Consider the following 22,318-nt stretch of genomic DNA (forward strand, 5'->3'; position numbering starts at 1 on the left):
AAGGTATATAAAAAATAAAAGTCGGATGCGGTTCGTCCGAGTGCCATGAAACTTTAGAGAGTAGATGAGAATACTCCCGAGAATATTTCTGCGAAAAAAAGAAAACTAAAGTTTCTTATGGGCGGCGCCATATAGGGTACAACTTTCGTCAATACACGGTTTGGCGCCCAGAGTTTTAGAGCGACTATGTTGGACTTGGCATCAGTGTTTTTTCCAGACTTTTTTCTCCGGGGGGGGGGGGGGGCACTTGAAATTTTCGGGGGGGGGGGGGGGCGGCGGACACTGTTAAAAGTATATATTTTTGATATAAATACGCACCCCCCCCCCCCCCGAAGATATTATTGGAAGAAACTCTGCTTGGCATCCGTTAATCGAGCGTCCTGCATAGCGAGTAAGGGGTACTACTATATTCAGCGGTAAAACTACATCAGGCTTCTAAAAATAACTTTGTAACGCGAGGAAATCCTTCTGTACAGTTTCGTCACCTTTGCGAAAGATGAAAAAATAACTTTTTGAATATTAGGAGCCTACTGTAGAGTTTCGTCATATATATTATATATATATATATAGAGAGAGAGAGAAAGATATTAAAGAGATAGATAGATACGAACATAAGATACTCATTGCTGGCCTGTTCGGGTTATGAAATATTAGGAGCCTACTGTAGAGTTTCGTAATATATATTATATATATATATATATATAGAGAGAGAGAGATATTATAGAGATAGATAGATACGAACATAAGATACTCATTGCTGGCCTGTTCGGGTTATGAAAACAAATTTTTATTCAATTAAATCAAATAACAATATCCTGTCATGTGAGTAGGTGCATTAGTGTGTTTAGTGAAAATAATAAATTTTAAATCAAAGACCGCAAGACCTCAAAATTGCAAAACTATGTTTTTCCGACTCATGGAGGTGTAAAACGTCGAGATTTATGAAAATCTCGATTACAAAACTTCCTCTATACGAGAAAGTAAAAATCTATATGTTTATTGGACTCAAGAAAAAATATATTTTAAACAACAGCAAAAAAAAAGGCATTAAATTGGTGAAAAAAGTGTTTCCAATTTGGTTAGTTTTGGCCACAAAATTATTTTTATCAAATAAATCATTAATATGACTTTTTGTTTTATTGATTTTAAAATGTGTAGATTTAAATTGACAATATAAACATATATATATATATATATATATATATATATATATATATATATATATATATATATATATATATATATATATATAAATATATATATATAAACATATATGTAAAAAATGTTTATAATAAACAGGACTATGATAAATGAAAAAGGCATTTAAATGGAAACATAAGGACTTTTAACATGAATTTAACTGTGATTATCAGCAACAATAAAAAAATTCAGTTTCTTTGAGTATTGTAGAAAACAACAATAATAATTAATATCTGATTAAAAACTTTGAAAAATAATAAAAAGTTTAAATATCATGATCAGAAAACTCAGAAATAATTCATAACAAACCTGACAGTTTAACACTCAAAGGAAAAGAAATGGCTATAAAGACATTTTACATTCCTTCACACATTGATTTTAATTTTAAACTAACCTATTACAAAATCTTGTGTTGACAGTTGAAAATAAAACTATTTTGACATATCCATTCTTTTTAAACTGTATTTGTACATGTAATCTACACAAATTACTTGAAGCATAAAGCGTATTGAAAAAGCAAATTGAAAAAAAAGTAAATAATTATTTTGTAATGATAATACACGTTTTAATAATACTACACTTGAATTTAATCTTGGAGAGTTTTTGGTGCTAAAAATAAATGCATAAAACATATACAAAGTTCCTAAAATATGCATAAAAACAACATTTAAAAGACACTCAATCTTTTTGTCTTTCTCTTTTAATAAACAACTTTAATTTGAATAATAAAGCAATTGTTTTCAATATTCCGTGACATAACATGATTATTTTGAGTACAGTAGATTTTGCACCTAAAAGAATTTTTAAACATTATTATTAAAAATTTGTTTTTAAATAGAAATTTGAACCAGATCTTTCTTTTAAACAGGGTTAAAATACATAATAAGCATATAATATTAATATAAAATGTAATTTGACTTAGAGATTTAAAATGGTATTTGGGTTTAATAAAAATAGTATGTACATTCATTCAAGCATGCATAAACAGCTCAATTTCAGGGATTCAGAACTATGCAGTAAGAAAGGTTTAGGGTGACTAGACTGCATGTTCTATGGATTCATATAATATTTGTAACTTTTTGTCTAAACTAATATATTTAAATAATAAATACAATAAAATATTGGTAATATCCAATCTACATATTCCCTTTAATCCTTTTGAATTGTTAAGCAATTATGTTAATTGTATAGGGTGAAAGATCCCATTCAGATCAGACTGACTCTGGGGCACATGAAAATCATATGATAGATTTGTTTCTGACCTTGGCCCATGAGAGATATGTTTAATTTTCACAAAAATGTAAAATGAAATTGCTGCTAGTTTCTGTATCCATGAAATCATTGCTTTATTCTTTCTAAATTTTCAGACTAAACAACAAAAACCTGATCAAATGTAATGGCAAAAAGTACACAATGGCAGTCCCTGGAGTGGAAACCCCAAGATAAACCTTGAGGTGGAGTCTTTCACCTACAACTAAAGACTGCAGGGCCCTATGCTCCACAAGAAAACCAGGGTTGATTAAAATTTAAGAAGCTACCTATACTTTCTTTATAGTTATTTTATTAGTGGTATATCAATATATTTTAAAAAAGATCATTTATTTCTGCTTCTTACTGCATACTTATATACAAGTTGTTTTTTTTAATTAATTTTGTTTTTATTGCATGTCCACCCAAACATTTAAAAAAAAAAAATTTCAGCATTTTTATTATCATGCCTGTTTTTAAACTTTTCTGAAAGATTTATTTTCATCTGGTTGACTCTAATCATCAGCTCTGTTTGCATTGACATTTTGTTGTTGTGGAGTGGATCAGTCTCTTAGATCTGTGACTTTTACTTCTAATTTAAAAAAAGAATACTAATTAAAAATTGTTCATGTATAAACAAATATAGCATTTTTGTAATTCTGTATATGATAAAACAGGGGTGGGCAAAGTGCGGCCAGCGGGCCATATGCGGCCCGCCACAGAGTTTTTTGTGGCCTGCCAGACATTCAGAAAACCCCGCCTTAAACTGAGATTTGCTTCATGTTCGTGACCAAATTAAGTGAAGCCATGAATCTTAAGAAAAAGGAAAACATTGGGGATGAATACCATGTGTTTAATGAAGAATGGACACAAATATTTCTTTGGTAATACTGGCAAGATAACAGTGTGTTAACTGTGTCATGAAACGATTGTTGTATTTAAGGAGGAAATCTGAAAATACACCACGCAATATCCACTAGCCAAGAGTTGTTTGATTGTGTTGTAAAGTGGCTTGTCATGGAATAGAATGGCAAGCAATACAACAGATGGGGTCAGATGTTTTACTAAAAAAATGTGGGTATAGTTAAGCTGTAAAAAAAAAACAAAGTTACAAGCACAAGACACATTTCATTGTATTTTGCATCAGGAAAGCCTTTGTAAAGCTGCACTTGACTTAAAGCATGTGATAGAACCTGTTGTAAGCGTGGTTAACATAATCAGAGCAAAAGCATTCAACCATCTACAATTCATATCAATGGTTGAGGATATGGGTAATCTTGAGGATATGGAGGTAGATAATCATGATGTAATCTTGAGGATATGGAGGTAGATTATCAAGATATAATTTACCACAACAGGGGCAGGTGGTTGATAAAAAGAGTCAACTTTGACAGACATCATGTAGACTTTAACAAACAGCAGGTCAAAGTTGACAGACAAATGGTCAACTTTGACAGACAGCATGTTGTTTTAAACGGTGGGGCCCTCCGCTAAAATCTGCTACCACAAAGTGGCCAGCCAAAACAATCCCCCCCCCCCATGATAGAATAAATTCTTCCTCAAATATAAACACACATGTATACTATATATATATTTAAAACATCATTTACTGAGAGACACATTTTAATACAAAATATATCCATGTTTGGTCTAAGGACTCAAAGTTGTGCAGGTACCCTTTTAAAACTATAATAATTATTTATTAAAAAAGGAAATAGATTTTTACATTTCAAGACAATGTTTTTATTTTTAATATTGTATTTATAAAGAATTTGAAAAAAAAACTATAAAATCAAACAAGTAATTTGAGTAATATCAAAACTTCTTTGTAAAAAAAAAAACTGAAAGAAATGAAAATAGACCCTCATGCAAAATAACAAAAAAATATTATACATGTACTGATCACACTAGAAATAATATTTATAAACAACAAAGGTGAGTGAACAATTTCAAGCATTCTTTTGAATGGGGCAAAGAGACAGTGAAATCAAAAAGGGATAATCAATCTAGGGTGTAATGGCCTGAAAGGAAGTTAACTAACAATAAATAGCTTTCTCATGGTTTCAACTTTTTACATGAGATTCCATTAATTGTTACTTGCTTGGCTCTATTTTAGAATAAACTGTACATAAGGTGAGAAATAAATTTCTTTAGCCAGGTCAAGAAAAATAGCTAATGCAGAATTCAGCTCTATAATAAAATAAGTCTTAAATTAAATGTTTTAAACATAATAAACACTATTCTGATAAAAAGTGTGGATTCATAATTTTTATAAATAACATTTTTTTAAATTCTTATTTTATATTTATTTATTTGACAGTGGGATTGGTAAAGTTGAAAATTTCAAGAAAAGGATTCAATAAAAAGAAGAGGAGAAGTAAATTTCACAGCAAATGTTTTAAATAAAAATAACACTCACCTCTTTGAATTTGCACATCTTATGCTTAATTTTATCTCTTAAACAAGAAACAAAAATGACAGAGATTAACATTAAATTCATTAATAAATTAAAGTTTTAACATTGTAGGAGATGAGAATTAAAAAGATTAACAAAGCTCAAGCAATATTAATTTTTCCATTTTCTTATTCCCTTCCCCTATGCCCAGTCATTTAACCAATCATTTCTCATAGCTTTTCATCTATCAATGGTACTAATTTTATACATAGACATTTTTAACTCTTTACAGCAGTACCAGGCCTTTAGTTTAATTGAAAGGTAAAGAGATAAAACTAGTTTCAGTACTATAATTATAATTATTTAGATAGTTTAATGTTTGACTGTCCATGGGAAAATGATCTAGAGTTCACCTGTTTTTGTGACCTTGACATATGAAGATATAATGTGGTCACACTATGCCCAGCTGCCTTTACATTCCCTTTACTTTAAAAAGTAGTTAAATAAAAACTGTTAAAATACTTTATACAGTTTTTAGGGTTCCCAAAATAGGCTACACTTATTAATTATTTTATTTATATATTTTTAAAATGGTATTTTGTTACAGACATTATTGATTAATTTAAAAACATAATCAAAAAAATAATTCTGAAACATTTAAAATAAAGTTATTACAATGTTATTATATATATATATATATATATATATATATATATATATATATATATATATATATATATACATACACACACACACATACAAGTACTCTTACACTTCTGTGGGATGATTTTTTTTCTTGTGTGGACTTGGATCAGAAAATCTCTTTCCATTAGCATGCTGCTGTTGTGGAGTGGAATCAGACAATCTCTTAGAACTGTTTTTCACTTTTTATTGAATAAAAACAAAACTTTAAATTAACATTTTAAATTGGAAACACTTTATTAAATTATTTATGAGAAAATATTGTATTCTTTTATTTTTCTTTATAGCTGAAACATTTGATGTTAAAGATTTAATAAAAGGAGAGAAAAAGTCTTTTTAAATCACATTAAATCACTATAATAGTTTCACTACTCTGTCTGTCTGTCTGAAACACAAGGAAATTTAAAAGTTACACAGTGAACAAACATGTCAAATAGAACATATAGAAAATTTTCAAAAATTAAACCAAATATGTATAGTTCTAGAGCTGGAAAAGTACAAAATTTTTAAATGACGTAAACAGAATTAAAATACATTGCTGAAAATAATACACAAAAATAATGACATCATCGATATTTTATAATAAAGACACTAACATTACCGCCTAATTTATTTGTCTTATCTTAAAAGTGGTCTGCTTGCAATGTTTTTTTCAGGCATCTTTTTGGGGATTGGTCATCCCCCCCCCCCCCCCCCTAATCTGAAAGAAACACTGTCTGTATGATTGAGATTTAGCGCCTGTTGTATTTCTACCTCAACAGGGCGTTTATCTAGTGATGAAATAAAAAATACAACACAAACCTTTTTTAATCTCAGCATCTTGATGCTTATTTTGGTCTCTGAAATGACAGATAATACACTGATTAACACTACATCCTTACAATCTTCAGTACATTAGCATTGTTACATTGTAGTAAAAATGAAAATAAAAAAAATAAGTTCACCAGCTGCAGGTATTTAATTTTTCCATTTTCTGATTCCCTTCCCTGGTACCCACTCACGTAATGCAAATTTTTCAGTAGCCAAATTTAAACATGAAACTTGTGTCTCTTAACTGCAGTACCAGGCCAAATAGAATTTTAAAATAAACTTTTATTAACATTATAATTAATTAGATAGTTTAATGTTTTTTGCTTCATTCTGAAGTAATTGACTAAATAGCTTTGACTGGATTTCAAATTTAAAAAATCTTAACATGAAACAAAACATTTGACTCTTCGCAGCGTTACCAGGTAAAATTTTTTATGAGAAACAAAGATTAACATTCAAAATGAGTTACGTTACTCAAGTTAAAACAATGTTGATATTTTTGAGCCAATCTGATGTAATCAACATCATGGCTCTGACCTGTACTCTCACTAGCCTAGTCATGATGGCTGAGATGACAAGGCTGCAACAAGCACCATAAACTATATATTGTCATAACATTTTCTGTAAGCGAAGGTGCAGTTACTGTAGGGTTTAAATATTAGAGTTCATATTACATTTAGAAGCAGTGTATGATACATGTACTAGGGAAAGTAAAGGTTAGTATTGTGTAGTGTTTTGTTTGATGTTTAAGAAAATTATGTACATAGCACAACTATGTTAAAGTTGTCAATAAAACATTTTTGGTACTATGTTTGATTTTCAATAATTAATATATTCACCTTATATATGTCAATCTTATTTTTCATTGTAATTTTAGTTTGTATTATCAAGCTATTTTTGTCAAATTTGAAAAAATAAACACAACCAAACAACAAAAAAGTAAACCTATAACTTCCCTTCTGTACCTTAGAGTTCATGGGAGTTCACCAGTGTCTATGAATTTTAACATTTGAAGTGATAATGTGGTCAGCACTATGTCCAACTGGGTATAATTTTCTTTCATTTAATATGTAGCTAAATGAAAATTTTCAAATGTTTTCTTAACCATTAATGTCCCGTAACGCCCGCTGCCGCCCGACACCGTTAATGTCCCGTAACGCCCGCTGCCGCCCGCTTAAAATACGCATAGAAAAATTAAATTTGTTTCATTAAAATTTGGCCTACAAATCCTAATTTTTAACTAAACAGGAAGTCGGATGGTTTCAGCATCCTTTTCGGGTCTTATAATTTCAATGGCGCTTTTGAAAGATAAAAAATAATAGCTTCTTTTGATCTCGAAATTTTAGACTCATCTGTCCTTTTTTTAGTAGATTTAATATTAAAAATAAAATAAAATAATGCCTCTAAACGTATCTAGGCATGTATTTTATGAATTATTTATCTTAAACATAACCAAATTGATATTTAACTGTTAAATTCGATGCTTAGTTGTTTAGACAAAAATAAATAAAGTTGACTACCGAAAATGACCTGTTTTGAATTTTCTCCGACATTTTTTATTTTTTTACTGTACTTTTACCGAATATAATATATTCTATTTAATACTGTTGGAAAGCCAGGTTTATTCCCAACATTAAGCAGTTGTTTTTATCTTAATTTTCAATTTCATTTAGACAAAAACAAATATTTTGTGAAACTATTCACTTGATCATACAGAGTTATGCTCCTTACATTGGGCCGTCATGGGTGGAGTTTTGGTAGAATGAATGGGACATTAATGGTTAAGCTTTTAAAGCCACCAAAATAGGTTACTCTTAGATAATTATTTTACTTATATATTTTAAAATGCTACTTTGTTAAAGACATAGTTAGTTCAGCCAAATTGATAGATCCAATAATGTAAATAAAAAAGGATTTATTAAATGCATCTCCATTTAAACATTTTAAATAAAATTATTTCAAACAATACATTTTACATATATGCACATGAGTATTCTTACACTTCTGGTGGTTGATTTGTTTCATTTGGTTGACTCTGATCAGTAGAACAGTTTCTTAATATCACTGAAGTGTAAGTTATTTCCCCAGGATTGTCTTTTACTTCTAATAGAATGAAAAGACAACTTATTGAGATTAATATTTTAAATTTTAAACATCTTAATTTAATTATTTTAGCTATATATTTATCTAAAAAGTTATATAGTATTTTTGTTATTAAGTCTTAAATAGATTATAAATTTTTTTTAAATTAAACACACATTCAAATTACATAATTAAAATTTATAAAATGCAACAAAAATAGTTTTAGCAACACTTAGGGATAATGATTTTTATTTGTGATTTTTAGCATGGTATTCATATTTATTCTGAAATAACTATTAAATCAAATAAGTAAAATCAAAACATCTTTATAAGCTAAATACACTAAAAAAGATAGTGCACATGATGTGATCTAGTTCAATTTTTTAGAAAATAAATAGCTGTGTGATCAATATCTTTTATTGGGAACTCTGTCTAACCATTGCAGGCATTTTTTTTCAATAAGGCAAATCAACTAGGTTAACAAAAAAGGGGCTTAGGGGTCATCCATAAATAACGTTACTCTCATAGTGGGGGGTCCATAATTTGGCAACAATGTGTGATGAGGGGGGATGGTTTTCATAGTGTATCTGCACATTGATGAAATTTGGGGGGGGGGGGGGGGGGGATGACTAAAATTGTGGTCATCCTAAAAAGTGTGATGACATTTAGGGATGACTCCTAATTGATATCTGGGGTAATGGTACGAGGGTAATCACTTAAGGGGAAGATAACTGACAAAAAAAACAAGTTTCTAGTGTTTCAATATATCAATATTTTGAGGCTATAGATAATGTAAAAGCTAGTCACCACTTTACAGTAGATTAAATATCTATCTAATTTGTTCAATATTTAAAAAATAAATAAATATAGAATGAAGTAAAAACATGTTCTTTAATCTCATCATGCAAAAAGAGCTAATGAAGAGATTTCAGGTACATAATAAAATGTGCCTTAGATTGATTATTGTAAGCATAGACTAATTAAATCTTCTTGTGATATAACATGTAGTATCACAATATTCCTAGAGAAATTATTTTTAGAAAATTCTTATTTTTTACATACATTTTTAAAGTGAAAAAAAAAAATAGATTAGTAATATGCAACACTTCAAGAAAGACATTTAATGAAAAGAAAAGTAAAATAAAACTTTTGTAATCATATAAAAATATATTTTTTTAAAGTTAAACTTACCTGGTTTTATTACATATTGACCAGTATTTTTACATCTTAAATAAAAAAAAATGCTAGGATTAACATTAAATACTTATGAACATAGATAAATTGAAATTTTAACATTGTAGTAGATGGGGATATTAAACAAACACATATAAGGTGACACAGCTCAGGCAGAGAGAGTGAGAGAGAGAGAGAGTAGTGATCTCACGCTCATAAACTATGAAATGGAATTAATGTTGAAATCATACTTTAACCAGTGTCCAACCCCCCCCTCCCCCCCCCCCCCCCCTCCCTGGAGAAAAAAATGTGGAAGATGGTAAATATAATATCCTGTAGTGTTTTGTGATATGTTAAGAAGACGTTCACTGCTCCAGTTGTCAGTAAAACATATTCCTCATACTGTTTGATTTTCTATATTTTATAGATTAATCTAATAACCTATAAACAGATCTTGTTTTTATGGCATTTTTAATATTACACTATTTCTGCCTTATCTAGATAAATAAACTCAACTATGCTAAGTTAAATGTTCTCGTTAAAAGATGAACATAGTTAAATTTGTATTAGTTTAGTTACTTACCTTCTAAAGAAGTCTAAACACTTTGTTATGATATTTCCTAAGTATAAAAAATATAATTTTAAAAATATTAATAAAACAGATATATTTTAAAGGTTAATCAGATTATTGATAAGTTCTGTCAATCAAAACTTTTATTAAAATAATGCAGCAGAAATCAACCTCATAGCTCCAGATTATAATATTACACTCCACAATCCATTAATTATTAAGTCACATTCCTATTTATTCCTCAGAAACATTTCAACAGACTATTTCAATTATTTTTTTTGTCTAAAGTTTAAATAAACAAAGCGGTTCTTTGAAAAAAATTGAAGTAAGAAATCATAATCGTGAAAGAATCTCAAAAATGTTATTGAAATCAATAATAAGGGTAGATTATTTCTTCTACCTTATTGGCCATAAAATTTTTCAAATGGCTAAACTACAATAATAACTTCTCTTCTTCTTCGTTCTTAATTATTAGTGTTAAAGGGGATCGAGATTTATCTGCCAGTGGGTTTGAACTCGAGACTTTGTTCGAATTTATCAACCATGAGCTTTTTGCCGACTCGACCACGCCTCCAACACAATTAAGCTTTACGTGTCAACTGGTTATGCGCCATTGAGGCCATTGACTCCGATTTCAGCCTGTTTTTCTTTTTGGATTTGCTTCCATAGCCTTTGTCCAACCAAGAACAAACTACAAGGCAGCAGTTGTTTTAATTTTGGAGTTGTCTCTCCTAGAAGAGTGGCTGTCCCCAGCTAACGAGCCTCATCTGCCTGAGGGTTCGAACTCGAGACTTTTCGGTTTAGCAACCATGAGCTTTACCGACTCGACCACGCCGACCCCAAATAATAACTTGTCAACACACATTTTTTAAAGTACAAATACAATAAATAATTATGAGCACAAATTTGTCTTATTGTTTACTTTTCACAGCAAAAGCTAACGTTCTTGTCCTGCATTAGCTTAAAAGTAATAAAGCAGGTACAAAATGTAGCTGAATGTTGTTTTTTAACTGATTCATCCTAATAAAAAGGATGATAGAAGGCAAGGTATTTTTTCTAACATGCAAATATCCATGGGGTATATGACTTCTTTAGGTAGGTAAAGCGTATTTCAGAAGTTGGTGGTATTTCATCAAGATTCTTTTGCAGACAATCTGAAGTTTTGAGAATAACTTTCTTTCATAACATATAGTCACAAAAAGCAAGACCTTCTCTGTAACCCCTAAATTCCAATTTTTGTTTTTTAAATATGTAATTTCTTACTAAACATTAACAAAGGTCAGTAAACATATTTTCAATATGGTTAACGAAACATTCTTTGAAAATGCAAAGTGACAGTTGAAAATTCAGATTACAATATTCCCTTTTAATAATTTAAAAGTGTGAGAAACCTTTTTATTTACCTCCCAAAATAAATCCCCCATTCCCCTTTCAGAGCGTATCATCCTTTATGGACAATATTTTGAACTACATGTTTGATAGGTAGATCACTAACAGTTTTCTCTTTTTATTTAATAAGCAGCACTTCTGTCTTTTATATAATGCTAATGGCTCTTTAATTTGTGAACTTCCAAAAATTTATTTTGTCCCTAGTTAGTTCTCAAGTTAATATCAATGATCTTCTATCACAAAAAGACTTTTAAAAACATAACTCACTTTGCACTTGCATAACATATAATTATTTTTAAAAATTAAAGACATTATGAGTAAAATACAACTTTAAAGTAAAAAAAGAAAGGTAAGATACAACAATAGAACATATCTAACTATGCAGCATTTTAAAAAAAAAACTTATTGAAATGGTAGCTAGAAAAAGAGGTGTGGTGAACAAATTAAAAAAAAAAAACAATTAGACTAATGTAAAGTATTAATTAAGAAATTATGTTAAGTATGAAGCTAAATTGAAAAACTGTATGAAATGCGTAAAACAATAGTGATATTCAAATAATATTTGGTTCTAGTATAGTTTTATTTTATTTTTTTAATCACAAAGTGATTTGCAGACACCTTGGATAGTACTTTAGCTTTAGTGGTATAAAAGCTGACAATTTGTAATTATTTTTAAATTGTTCTTTTTTTAAATAATCTCAAAATACATCCACATGTTAATTAACCCAAATTGCTCACAAGAATATTTTATGAGATGGTCAAATATTACAACTAACAATTCATTGTGTCAAGATGTGTGCATGCATTTTTGGTTTCTAATATTAGTTTCAACTCACCTTTGCAACAAGTGATGTTCATTTTTTTTACTATGAATATTATTAGCATTGTTATAAGGCCTACTGCTGCCACCAATACTCCAGCAACTATGATCCACTTTGAAGTATTTGTTAGCTCTGTAAAACAAAAATGTAGTTTAAACACACTATTAAATAAAATACACATCAATGTTTTGTATTGAAGTAAACGTTAAAAACTGATTTTCAGTTTCTTGGTAGTTGGCTGTCAAATGAGCCTATTTCAAACAAATGTAAAATCAATTTTAGTTAATTGAGATTATTAATGCTCTGATAAGTAGAAATAATCTATTGCCAGCATTCTTTACAAGTGATATAAGAAAACCTTTTAATATCAGAAACAAATACCAACATAATTTGGGAATTGTGATTTTTTATGGAACCGTAAGCAATAAAGACTAAATAATCGGTAGGCCAACATAAAAAAGTAATTTTAAAAATACTATAGTTTACCATTATTTTCAGCAGTTTTTCCTTTTATCTTGCAGGACTGAATGGCTGTCTTGAGCACTTCACCACAAATTTCAAGTTCAAAGGTCAGATTTGCAATCTCAGAAGATGTCAGCTCAACATCAGCACAGCTGCTATCATTAGACTTTACACCATTCTTATATATGACAGAAGTGCATGGCTCATTACCAGAGTGACAGCATAATCTAATCTTGGATGCTATTAATGTTGAATTTGACCCACAGTCTTCATGTGTTAATATTTTATCATCGGCTATAAGTGTGCTTGTAGTTTGATCTAAAGCTGAATAATAAGAATTTTAATGGTATTTTTAACCAATGCAATTTTGAAAAACCTCACAACCAAATCAATTTAACTAAGCCTTATATAGATACAATATGCATCAAATATTAAAAAAAAGAAAACCAAATGAAAGGTATGTTTAACTTTAATAAATCTAGTTAAAAAAAATTAAATTATGCATTATGAAGTAGATGTATTTTATAGCAAAATATGCAAAAACTAAGCGACCCTTGCTGCATTTTTATATCATAGATGCAAAGTGTAACACCATTTAGGAAGTGACCCCAAGACAAAAAAAAATTGCAAAATATATAGAATAAATATGCTTTTTGCCAATTCAAAGAATGGTTAATTAGAGTTAAAAAGTATTTCTAAGTACAAATTGACTATCCAAACATGGGGGTGGAAGGGGGATGACACCATGATGTAAACATGCAAACTATAAAGAAAACAATGCTACATGCATGTATTAATAGCCAAAAATACATAAACATTGTTAGTATTTACTATGAACACTTTAAGGCTATCCTCCAGGGGTGGGGGGTAGAAACCAATAGCAAAATGTATGGGTGGATTAAATAATGTGTACACAATTTAATGTTTTTTGACAAAACTGGAGGGGTGACACTGATTGCAACTATATACATATATATATATAGAGAGAGAGAGGCCTATGGAGACTATCTGTAAAGGACCATGACTTGTGTGTTTATTAAGCAGCATTTTGCAGCCTGGCTTTAGGAAATATATTACCTTTCAAATTAACCCTAACCACAACCAACCACAACCAAAACACAAACAAAATCACAAACCCAAACCCAAAAATAAATGCGAACACAAAAGCAAACACAAGCACAAAAGCCAACATAAAATAAAACAAACTAAAGCAAAAATGCAAACACAAAGACAATGCAAACACAAACATAAATGCAAACATAACCGCAAATACAAACAAAAATGCAAACACTAACGCAAAAATAAAACAAACGCAAACCTAAACAATAAAGCAGAAGAAAAACTTAAAAGCAAATATAAAAGCATAGTGCTCACAGTATAGCCAGGGTGACAAATCGCACGATTCAACTTAGTAAACGACTATAATGCTTCATCTTATCCAGAGGCAATCGCAGTTTAAACCAGACGTAGTTGCTCACAGGATGTATAGCCTATATATGTGAATATATATATATATATATATATATATATATATATATATATATATATATATATATATATATATATATATAATTATATTTCATATATTCTATATAATAGTTTTGCTGTCTGTGTATGTATTTATCTGTCTGACAAGAACGCTCTAGAGAAAACACAAGCAAAATAAAAACATGCACAGTAAGACGGAAACGAAATATGATGTCACATTTAGCATATAGTAGAAAATAGTATCAAGCCGGAGAGTGCACACAGTAATATGACGTCATTGATTCTCGAGTAAACATTGAATTAAAAAGCCAATGTTGTCTAATCTTTGGAGTGGTTTGCGTGAAGAGTTTCTTTCATACAATTCTTCGGGTAGGGGCGAAGCCCATCCCCCGCGTAAGAACGTCTAAGCCGACCCCCCCCCCCCCCCAACTCAAAAGAAATGTCGTCATCAATATTCTATAATAAAATTACAGCCTAATTCATGTGTCTAATCTAAAAAGTGGTTTGCGTGAAGAGTTTCTTTCGTGCAATTCTTAGGGTAGTGGCTAAGGACGACACCAGTGTTTCTTTCAGACTTTTTCTCCCCTTAGTGAGGAACTTTTTCTAATCTAAAAAGTGTTTAGCGTGCACAGCTCTTTTCATGCATCTCTTCCGGTAGGGGCGAAGCCCCGCCCAGGTTCTTCCTGTGGGGGTGGGGATGATAGCGATATGGTCTGTTGCGCATGCTGGAGAGCAAGGGAGGGGACGGGAGGAGGGTTAGGGAGTTGGCTTGCCAGCGTGGTGGTGTCCCGCATAGTCCCACGTAGAGAATATATATAAATATAGATGGGGGGGGGGGGGGAATATTTTTTGCAGGGTAGCCTGTGTCTACCTTTAAGATTGAATGAATACTTTATGCCAATATTTCTATTTGAGTAAAAATACCTGATTCCATATATTCCCAATGTTTTTTAAATTAACTGAAAAAAAGAATGTTACAACTCTCAGAATCATTAAAATTTAAGGCAAAAACTTGGAGGAGGAGTTTTAGATGGATACTTTAAAGTTAGACTATATGTTTATTTATTTAATTGTGGATTAAATATAAGTCAAAATTAAAGCAGGTAAAACAAAAATGACTTTTATAACTAAAAATACTAGTAATAATAGCTTACACTTTACCATGTAATACTGTTTTTGATCATTTTTCACACTGAAACTAATTTACATGATTACTCAGGTAAATAGTGAAGGGATAGGGAAAGCCTCTCTTTATTTATTTTCAGTCATTCTAAATTATTATCATCTTACAGCCCTTTGTCTTCCCAGTATATCAATGACAGGTGTTAAAATATAACCATATCAGCTTTAAAGGAGGATATGCTTTAATAATATAATTATATATCAGTGGTGTATAAGTTGGTAAATGATATGAGACTGAATGCATGATGCAATTATTTATTGCAATAAAAGCAAAAAAATAAAGTCTTTGTTTTTAAGAGTATGGCAGCAAACTTACAAATCATTTCTGGTAATTTTTTCATACTGTATTCGTTGTCTTCACCATTTGAAGACTGAATTAAAACTTTGATTTCAGCTTTACTGTACTGAAATTCTGCAGTTCTGTTGATTGTGAAATGTTTAATGTCACCTGAACAGTTGTTGCAGTAGCAGCTATCAGGTTTGACATTATTTTCTGTGGCTGATGTAGAAATAGGGCAAATCTGCAGCAAGAATATTGTAAAAGATTAGAGGAATACCAAATGATAGACAAAATAATTGAATAATTAAATAAAGTTTGTTAATGGAATTTTTAAATACATATTTGAATATTTGCTGATAAATGTGTTATTATTATATCATATGTATGAAAGTAATAAAGCCAGGCTTGAAATGTGTACAGATATGATTTAACAAAATAAAGGAGTTAGTTGCCACCCATATAATAAATTGTCAGTAATTTATGATACAGTATAAATATATAGCCGTTGTAAACTAACCAATCTTATTATTACAGCTAAATACAATAACTGATACATACATTACTTCAAATATAAACATATCAGTAAACATATTATATATAAACAAGAATCTATTTTAAAAAAAAAAAGATTTTTTTTAAATTGATACATTTTAATAAAGTAAAACCTTGGCATGTTAATTTACTTTGCACACCACCAGTTAGTAGGCTATTCATTAGTTATTTACTTTTTTTTACACCACTGCATGAAATACATTACAAAGTATAGTAAAGTACTTTTAAGAACTGATGGACCATAGCACATATGAAATAGATCCATGTTGCAAATTAGTGAGGGTGAACTAAATAACATCTCAAGTTTTTATAAGCCCAATTTCCTAAATATAAATTTAATTTCGCATAATATCTTTTTAAAACGCAAATTTTTTTTAATCTAGAAAATTGAACTGGTGATTTTTGTTGTGTTTTTGATGTAATGAATCAGGCTAATAAAATACTTGTGTTTAATGTGAAAAGAAATCTGAAGCATGTAGTCAACAACTCTGTTTCATAATTATGAATACCATGTTCACTTACTTGTTTGAAATCATTAGTGGGGTATTTTCGGGTTTGTACATTTACTGTTTCGTCCCATGCGCTACCAGCATCAGAGAAATCCACGGAACCACTCATGAGAAAATAATCTTGGTTCACGATAAGAGAGTTCTTGCATTTTGTGTTGCTGTACTGCTGGTCATACTCATCAAGATTTATATTGACACCTTGTTTGTAGAAAGTAAAATAATAATAACATAAGGTAATTATAGTTACTAATTAATGCGTGATTTTTTAAAGTGTGACTGTTGTAAGTTTTAACAAAGTAAACAGCAGGTATAGGCCTATAATAAAGCATTCATAAAATAAAATGCACCAAATGACTAATCAATATTGATAGTAAATCTTTATGATATATAAATATAAGCCTACCAGTTATGATAACATATTATTATCTAGATCTAATTTGAAGGTTAAATATTTATAAAACGAATAGGCCCTAATCATAATTAGTATAATTTTTAGAAATGGTTTTATTTAAAATTAAATCTATAGGCATAGGGTAAAGCAGGGCACTAAGAGCTGTGTGGTATTAGGCCCCGATGAGCACCCCACCCCCACAAAAACCCCAATAACACTGCTAATCTACTTCTGTGGTAACAACCACTGCTGTTCTTTGATAACAGAGAAGCAGAGGATTCATTTTATGTAATTTATGACCCACTTGGTCCAATAGGGAGAGGATGAGACAGGATTTAAAATTTAGGTATCTATCCTTTTAGATACGTAAAATCGCGCGTGACTAGTAATGTGAAATTCCGAAGAGCCTGGTACGTCGGACTCCCAAGTCCCCTACATATTAGCCTGGGGAAGGAAAGGTGCAAGACTGCCGGGAACCAAGAAGGGTTTGCACTCAACCCTAACCAGATATCTTGACTTTAAGCTGCGGCCTTCACGTGGCTTCGGAACGGCTAGTGGACAGCAGCTAGAGTTTTTTTATCTGGCCGAACGCCCCAAACGATCAAGCTGGGTACCAGGCGGTAGGACGAAGTCCCGCGTCTGGTGGGTGGGGAAGGAAAGCCCGGTGAGAGCCGACGGAAGAAGCGACCGATGTGTGGGAAACTCTTGGTCGGAGTTTGCTACACTGAGGCCTGCCTGGCTAATGGAAGTCAACCTTCTGAGCCGGTTTCCGTATAAGTAAGGAAGGAAGTAATGTGAAAAACAGGTGACTCCTTAAATTTTAATAATTATTTCACATTTGGAAGAGGGTTTATATTTTGAAAAATACAAAAATGTTTCCTTGTTTCATTTCTGTACCTGTACCTGTTTTTTTCAAACAATTGAATTAAAACTTTTCAGTAGGCTAATAAATGAAGACTAGCGATGTCTCCAACAGATGCAACTAGGTCTAGGTCTATAAGATTTATGGACCTTGACCAGTTGTAGAAAATAAGTGACAATCAAATAATGAAGAAAACAAACTTTAACTTACAGTTTGAGTTTATGATCAAAATGTGAAATAGTAATACATATAGACTTCTAGTTCTAGATTCTAGTAATAAGGTCTCCATTTCTTAGTTTCGATAAAGCCTAGCCGACTTTCTTCTTCTCAAAAGTTTTATTTTATTGTAATTAGTTACTAATTAGGCCCTATACTTCTTGAAAAAAGAAAGACTATAGTGATAGAGATCGAGGATCTAGATCTAGATCTGATTGATACTAGATTCTATTATTAGTACACTTTGAACACGTAACAACAGTAACGAAGTCTATATTTAGATTCTAGATCTAGATCTTACTAATAATATAAATATTAATAAATAAGAAGTTTGTATTGTTACAAGTATCTCCCAGGCATGATACTGTAAATAAATTTATTAGCCTATTAAATAAACATTAATGAACTTACAATAACCCCAAAACTGAAGCCAGCCCATTTTCAAACAGCTATTGCCCGAGCTATGACGTATGCTGCTAATTAAAGTCAATTTGAACTCACGGTGAACCCTTGACAGTGTAAGAGTGTAAGGATTTTTCTCCCGCTGACGGATCCCACGCTATGGGACACCAGCGAGTTGACGAGATTCCATCCGTAATGTTGTTGGCATGGAATAAAAATATTAAAAATGTGCTTTTTAGCGCAATTTCCATTCTGGAGAATTGCGTTTATTAACTCGTCAAGGATGGATGGATGTCCGCAGCTTTAAGTCGTATCTCCTCCTCAACGAAGCAATATCGAGGACTAGTTCCAAAAGCAAAAAAGTTAAGCAAGTTCCAAGGATTATTGTGGGCCAAAAAAAATTCCCGGGTTTCCTTCCTGGATTTCCCGGAAAAGTAAAAAAAACTCGAAAAAATGCAGTTTTTGGCCCATATCTCGGCAACCAGACCACTTAACGACTTGAAACATTTACCAATCGATTCCTGCCATAATTTAGAACAATACTGCAAAAGAAAGTTTTCAAAAATATCCTTTCGTTCGGTCACAAAATTAAAAAAAAAATTACATTATACATAGGCCTAATACATTACATTTTACTATAAAGCAAAATCGGCAGTGGAAGGCGAAGGAGGACGAGGGTAAATCGTGTGACCTGCTCCGCAGCGAACTGCGCTGGCTGGCTTAGCAGCGAACTGCGCGAGACGCAGGCGAACGAGGATGTGACCTGGTTTTGTCCCCGTGTGTGCTTTACGCTACGACAGAGCTATTTTTAAATAACATAAGGAAATTGCGCTTAAATTGTCACTAGACTTTTTAATAACTTGTTTAGACTTAGGACCATAAAACTAATAAAAGATAAAATTTTATTAAAAACTTAAGCCTAAAATTAAAATTAATTCAGAAATGTAATATTTTTAGAATCAATGCTATACAAGTTGCAGATCCTGAGAACTTGAAAATAATTTGTTGAGTTTAAGGCTACATTTCTAGATCTATTTATTTTCATCAAGCCTAAGTTAGGCCTATAACCCGATGTTTTACTTTCGTAAGTCAAACATTGATTGGCTGTAAAGGAACTCCGTGATCGATTTCTGACAGCCCCACTTTATAGTTATTTTGTTTACAAAACTTTGCAGATCAAGTTTTTAAATAACTATGCAAATTTAAACACCATGACCTATTTTTTCTATTTTTAGCTTACAATGTGTACAATAAAATTTATGGCGGCCATTGTTTATGTCGCCATTACACGTGAAAACTAAATTGTTTTTGCTTTTTTTTTTTATTTTTATTTAGTTACCGAAAATATTAAAAACATCAAATACATCCAATCTTTAGTAAAGTCCGAAAAAAACCAGACAGACAGGATTTTATAACCATATTAATTGTAACTACGCCGTGCATGATTTTTAAATGAACTTTTGACTTTTTGGACCTCTCAAATACCTTTGAGACTTTTCTCGCTGGTGTCCAATGGAACAGTTCTAATGCTTTTTTATTTGTTTTTTTTTTTAGGAAGTGGCTATTCTTACCCGGGTATTGAATAGCCACACCCGCTATTGGGACCCGGGTCCTAATAGCCTTGGCCGCTATTGGGGTCCGGCATTAAGTTGTTAAGCACTAGTACAACCTGTATTAAAATTATACCTTTTATGTTTATTTGATTTTTGTTGTGGCTTTTTTCGTATTTTTTGTCTTTTATTGTAATTAGGGTAATCTATCGTTTTAGCGTAATCAATTCGGCTGCAGTAGTAATGTGCGGATGAGGTAACTGATGAATATATTTGTTTAAATAAGTTTATTAAAGTCAAATTTTACAAAATATCTTAGATAATTGATTTAAAATAACAATCAGTGACCAAAACAATTTAAATAACATGAAACTAACTTTAAACTAGGTGTTTGAGATAAATATTAGTAGAAAAAAAACAGCGGCCATCTTTCCAAATAAAATTTAGAGTAGTTACCCTTGATAAAAATGTCTATTCGTATGTATATTGTGTTGACTTTGTTGTTTAATATACATACCTGTCTTGTTTAATATAAGTAAGACAGAGGGCCGTCTTCTTATCTTTAATTTCAAGTGAAATGATGGCTATGTATGTATGTACATCCAAGATCTCAAAAAATTTTGGGAGGTCCAACATTTATTAAACCCTTTTGTACTGATTAACTTGTCAATTATTAGGTCGTCCATATTCCTCATCAATGACGTTGGACTCAAAATATAGGACGGTATAAAATACTTTTTTCAAAAATGATAAAGAATATATTCGTCTTCGTTAGAAATTGTAATTAAGGGTTCGGGTGTAGTAGAACTGCGATATGATATTAAATCATCATCTTGCTTTTAGTAACTATTGGGTGAGAGGGAAATCGTCGGGAAAAGTATGACGTCATTTATGGGCGATCCATTTAATTAAGCCTAGTTGTTTATTTTGTCTGTAGACATTAGTCTTAGGCCTACACTTTTTCTGAATTAAGATTATTGTGTTTTTTAAAAAAAGGTTCACATTTTAATTAGTTACATTTGAATACCACATGCTTTGTTTTTTTTTTTTCTTTGCCTTCTGCTGTCATCAGTTTTTGATTTCTTCAGTAGTCAATGTTTACCCCTCCCCACCATCCATTATTACAACAACAAAACAAAAACAAACACCCACTATATATGTCATAGCGTAGATATATAGAATTAGACGAGTAGAGGTTACTAAGGACGGTACGAACTTGACGGTAGACGATTTGGTGCGAGAGTATGGTGCGCGTGACGTGAGCATGGTGCGACAATGTACCGATGACGTAGAACTCAGCAGTAAAGTTAGTTGGGGGTTAGATATAGTAGAAGACGGACGTATTATTTGATATTGTGCAAATGATCTATAAGTGTGTGTTAATAAAGTTAATGTTATTTCATAAACGAAGTTGTTGACATTGTTAATTAGTGTCTGCGGAACATAAGAGTGATTCCCGTCCTCCTCACGAGTATAATAGTTGCCGTATGAATAGTAGTAGATCAGAATATATTGAGATTATATATAAACCCCCATCACAATATAGTGATATCTCCCTCTAGAAAAAAAAAACTAGATCAACCTATAGTTCGTAGGAAAATTAGAATCTATCACTTATTCGTCTGTTAAAAAAAAAGAAATACGTCCTTTTTCTCAACCACGCCGTTTCATCCCCCACTAAGCACAATGTCAGCGAGTTCGCAGCGCGTGTAACGTCATTTGTCATTGGGCTAATGTTAAAGAAAGAGATACCGTGTAATTTAAAAAAAAAAAACACGCAATATGGGGTTGAGACTTGAGCGACGTTGAGCCTGACGAATAGATCTAAATGACTTTAATACGGTAAATTATATTGGTGTTTATTAGAGGCATGATGTTCTCCCTCTACTATACAAATTCACGTGCTTTTAATTTCTGCAACCTGCTGCTCTGAGACTCTAAAATGCCCGTGACACAGCGGCTTCCGTATATGCATTTAGGCTCCTGGTCCCACCTATAAACTTCGTCTGTCCATTAAGCTCCACGCAAAACCT

General features: G+C 31.2%; 1 protein-coding gene across 1 annotated transcript; it reads right to left on the reverse strand.

The window, feature by feature from the left end:
• Positions 1 to 2,167: 2,167 nt before the first annotated feature.
• On the reverse strand, positions 2,168 to 18,790 carry LOC131950109 (uncharacterized). The gene is made up of 12 exons (XM_059312154.1): positions 18,745 to 18,790; positions 16,878 to 17,062; positions 15,840 to 16,044; positions 12,878 to 13,177; positions 12,407 to 12,523; positions 10,194 to 10,230; positions 9,629 to 9,663; positions 8,356 to 8,458; positions 6,347 to 6,384; positions 5,616 to 5,727; positions 4,868 to 4,904; positions 2,168 to 3,040 (listed from the first exon to the last, which is right to left on the reverse strand). Exons 1-12 carry the CDS (start codon positions 18,770 to 18,772, stop codon positions 3,035 to 3,037), a joined length of 1,203 nt encoding a protein of 400 aa, XP_059168137.1. The 5' UTR covers positions 18,773 to 18,790; the 3' UTR covers positions 2,168 to 3,034.
• Positions 18,791 to 22,318: the final 3,528 nt, after the last annotated feature.

The sequence above is a fragment of the Physella acuta genome, unplaced genomic scaffold (genome assembly GCF_028476545.2).
Source record: "Physella acuta isolate Inbredline_101_S28 unplaced genomic scaffold, ASM2847654v3 ptg000738l, whole genome shotgun sequence".
Taxonomy (NCBI): Eukaryota; Metazoa; Mollusca; class Gastropoda; family Physidae; genus Physella; species Physella acuta.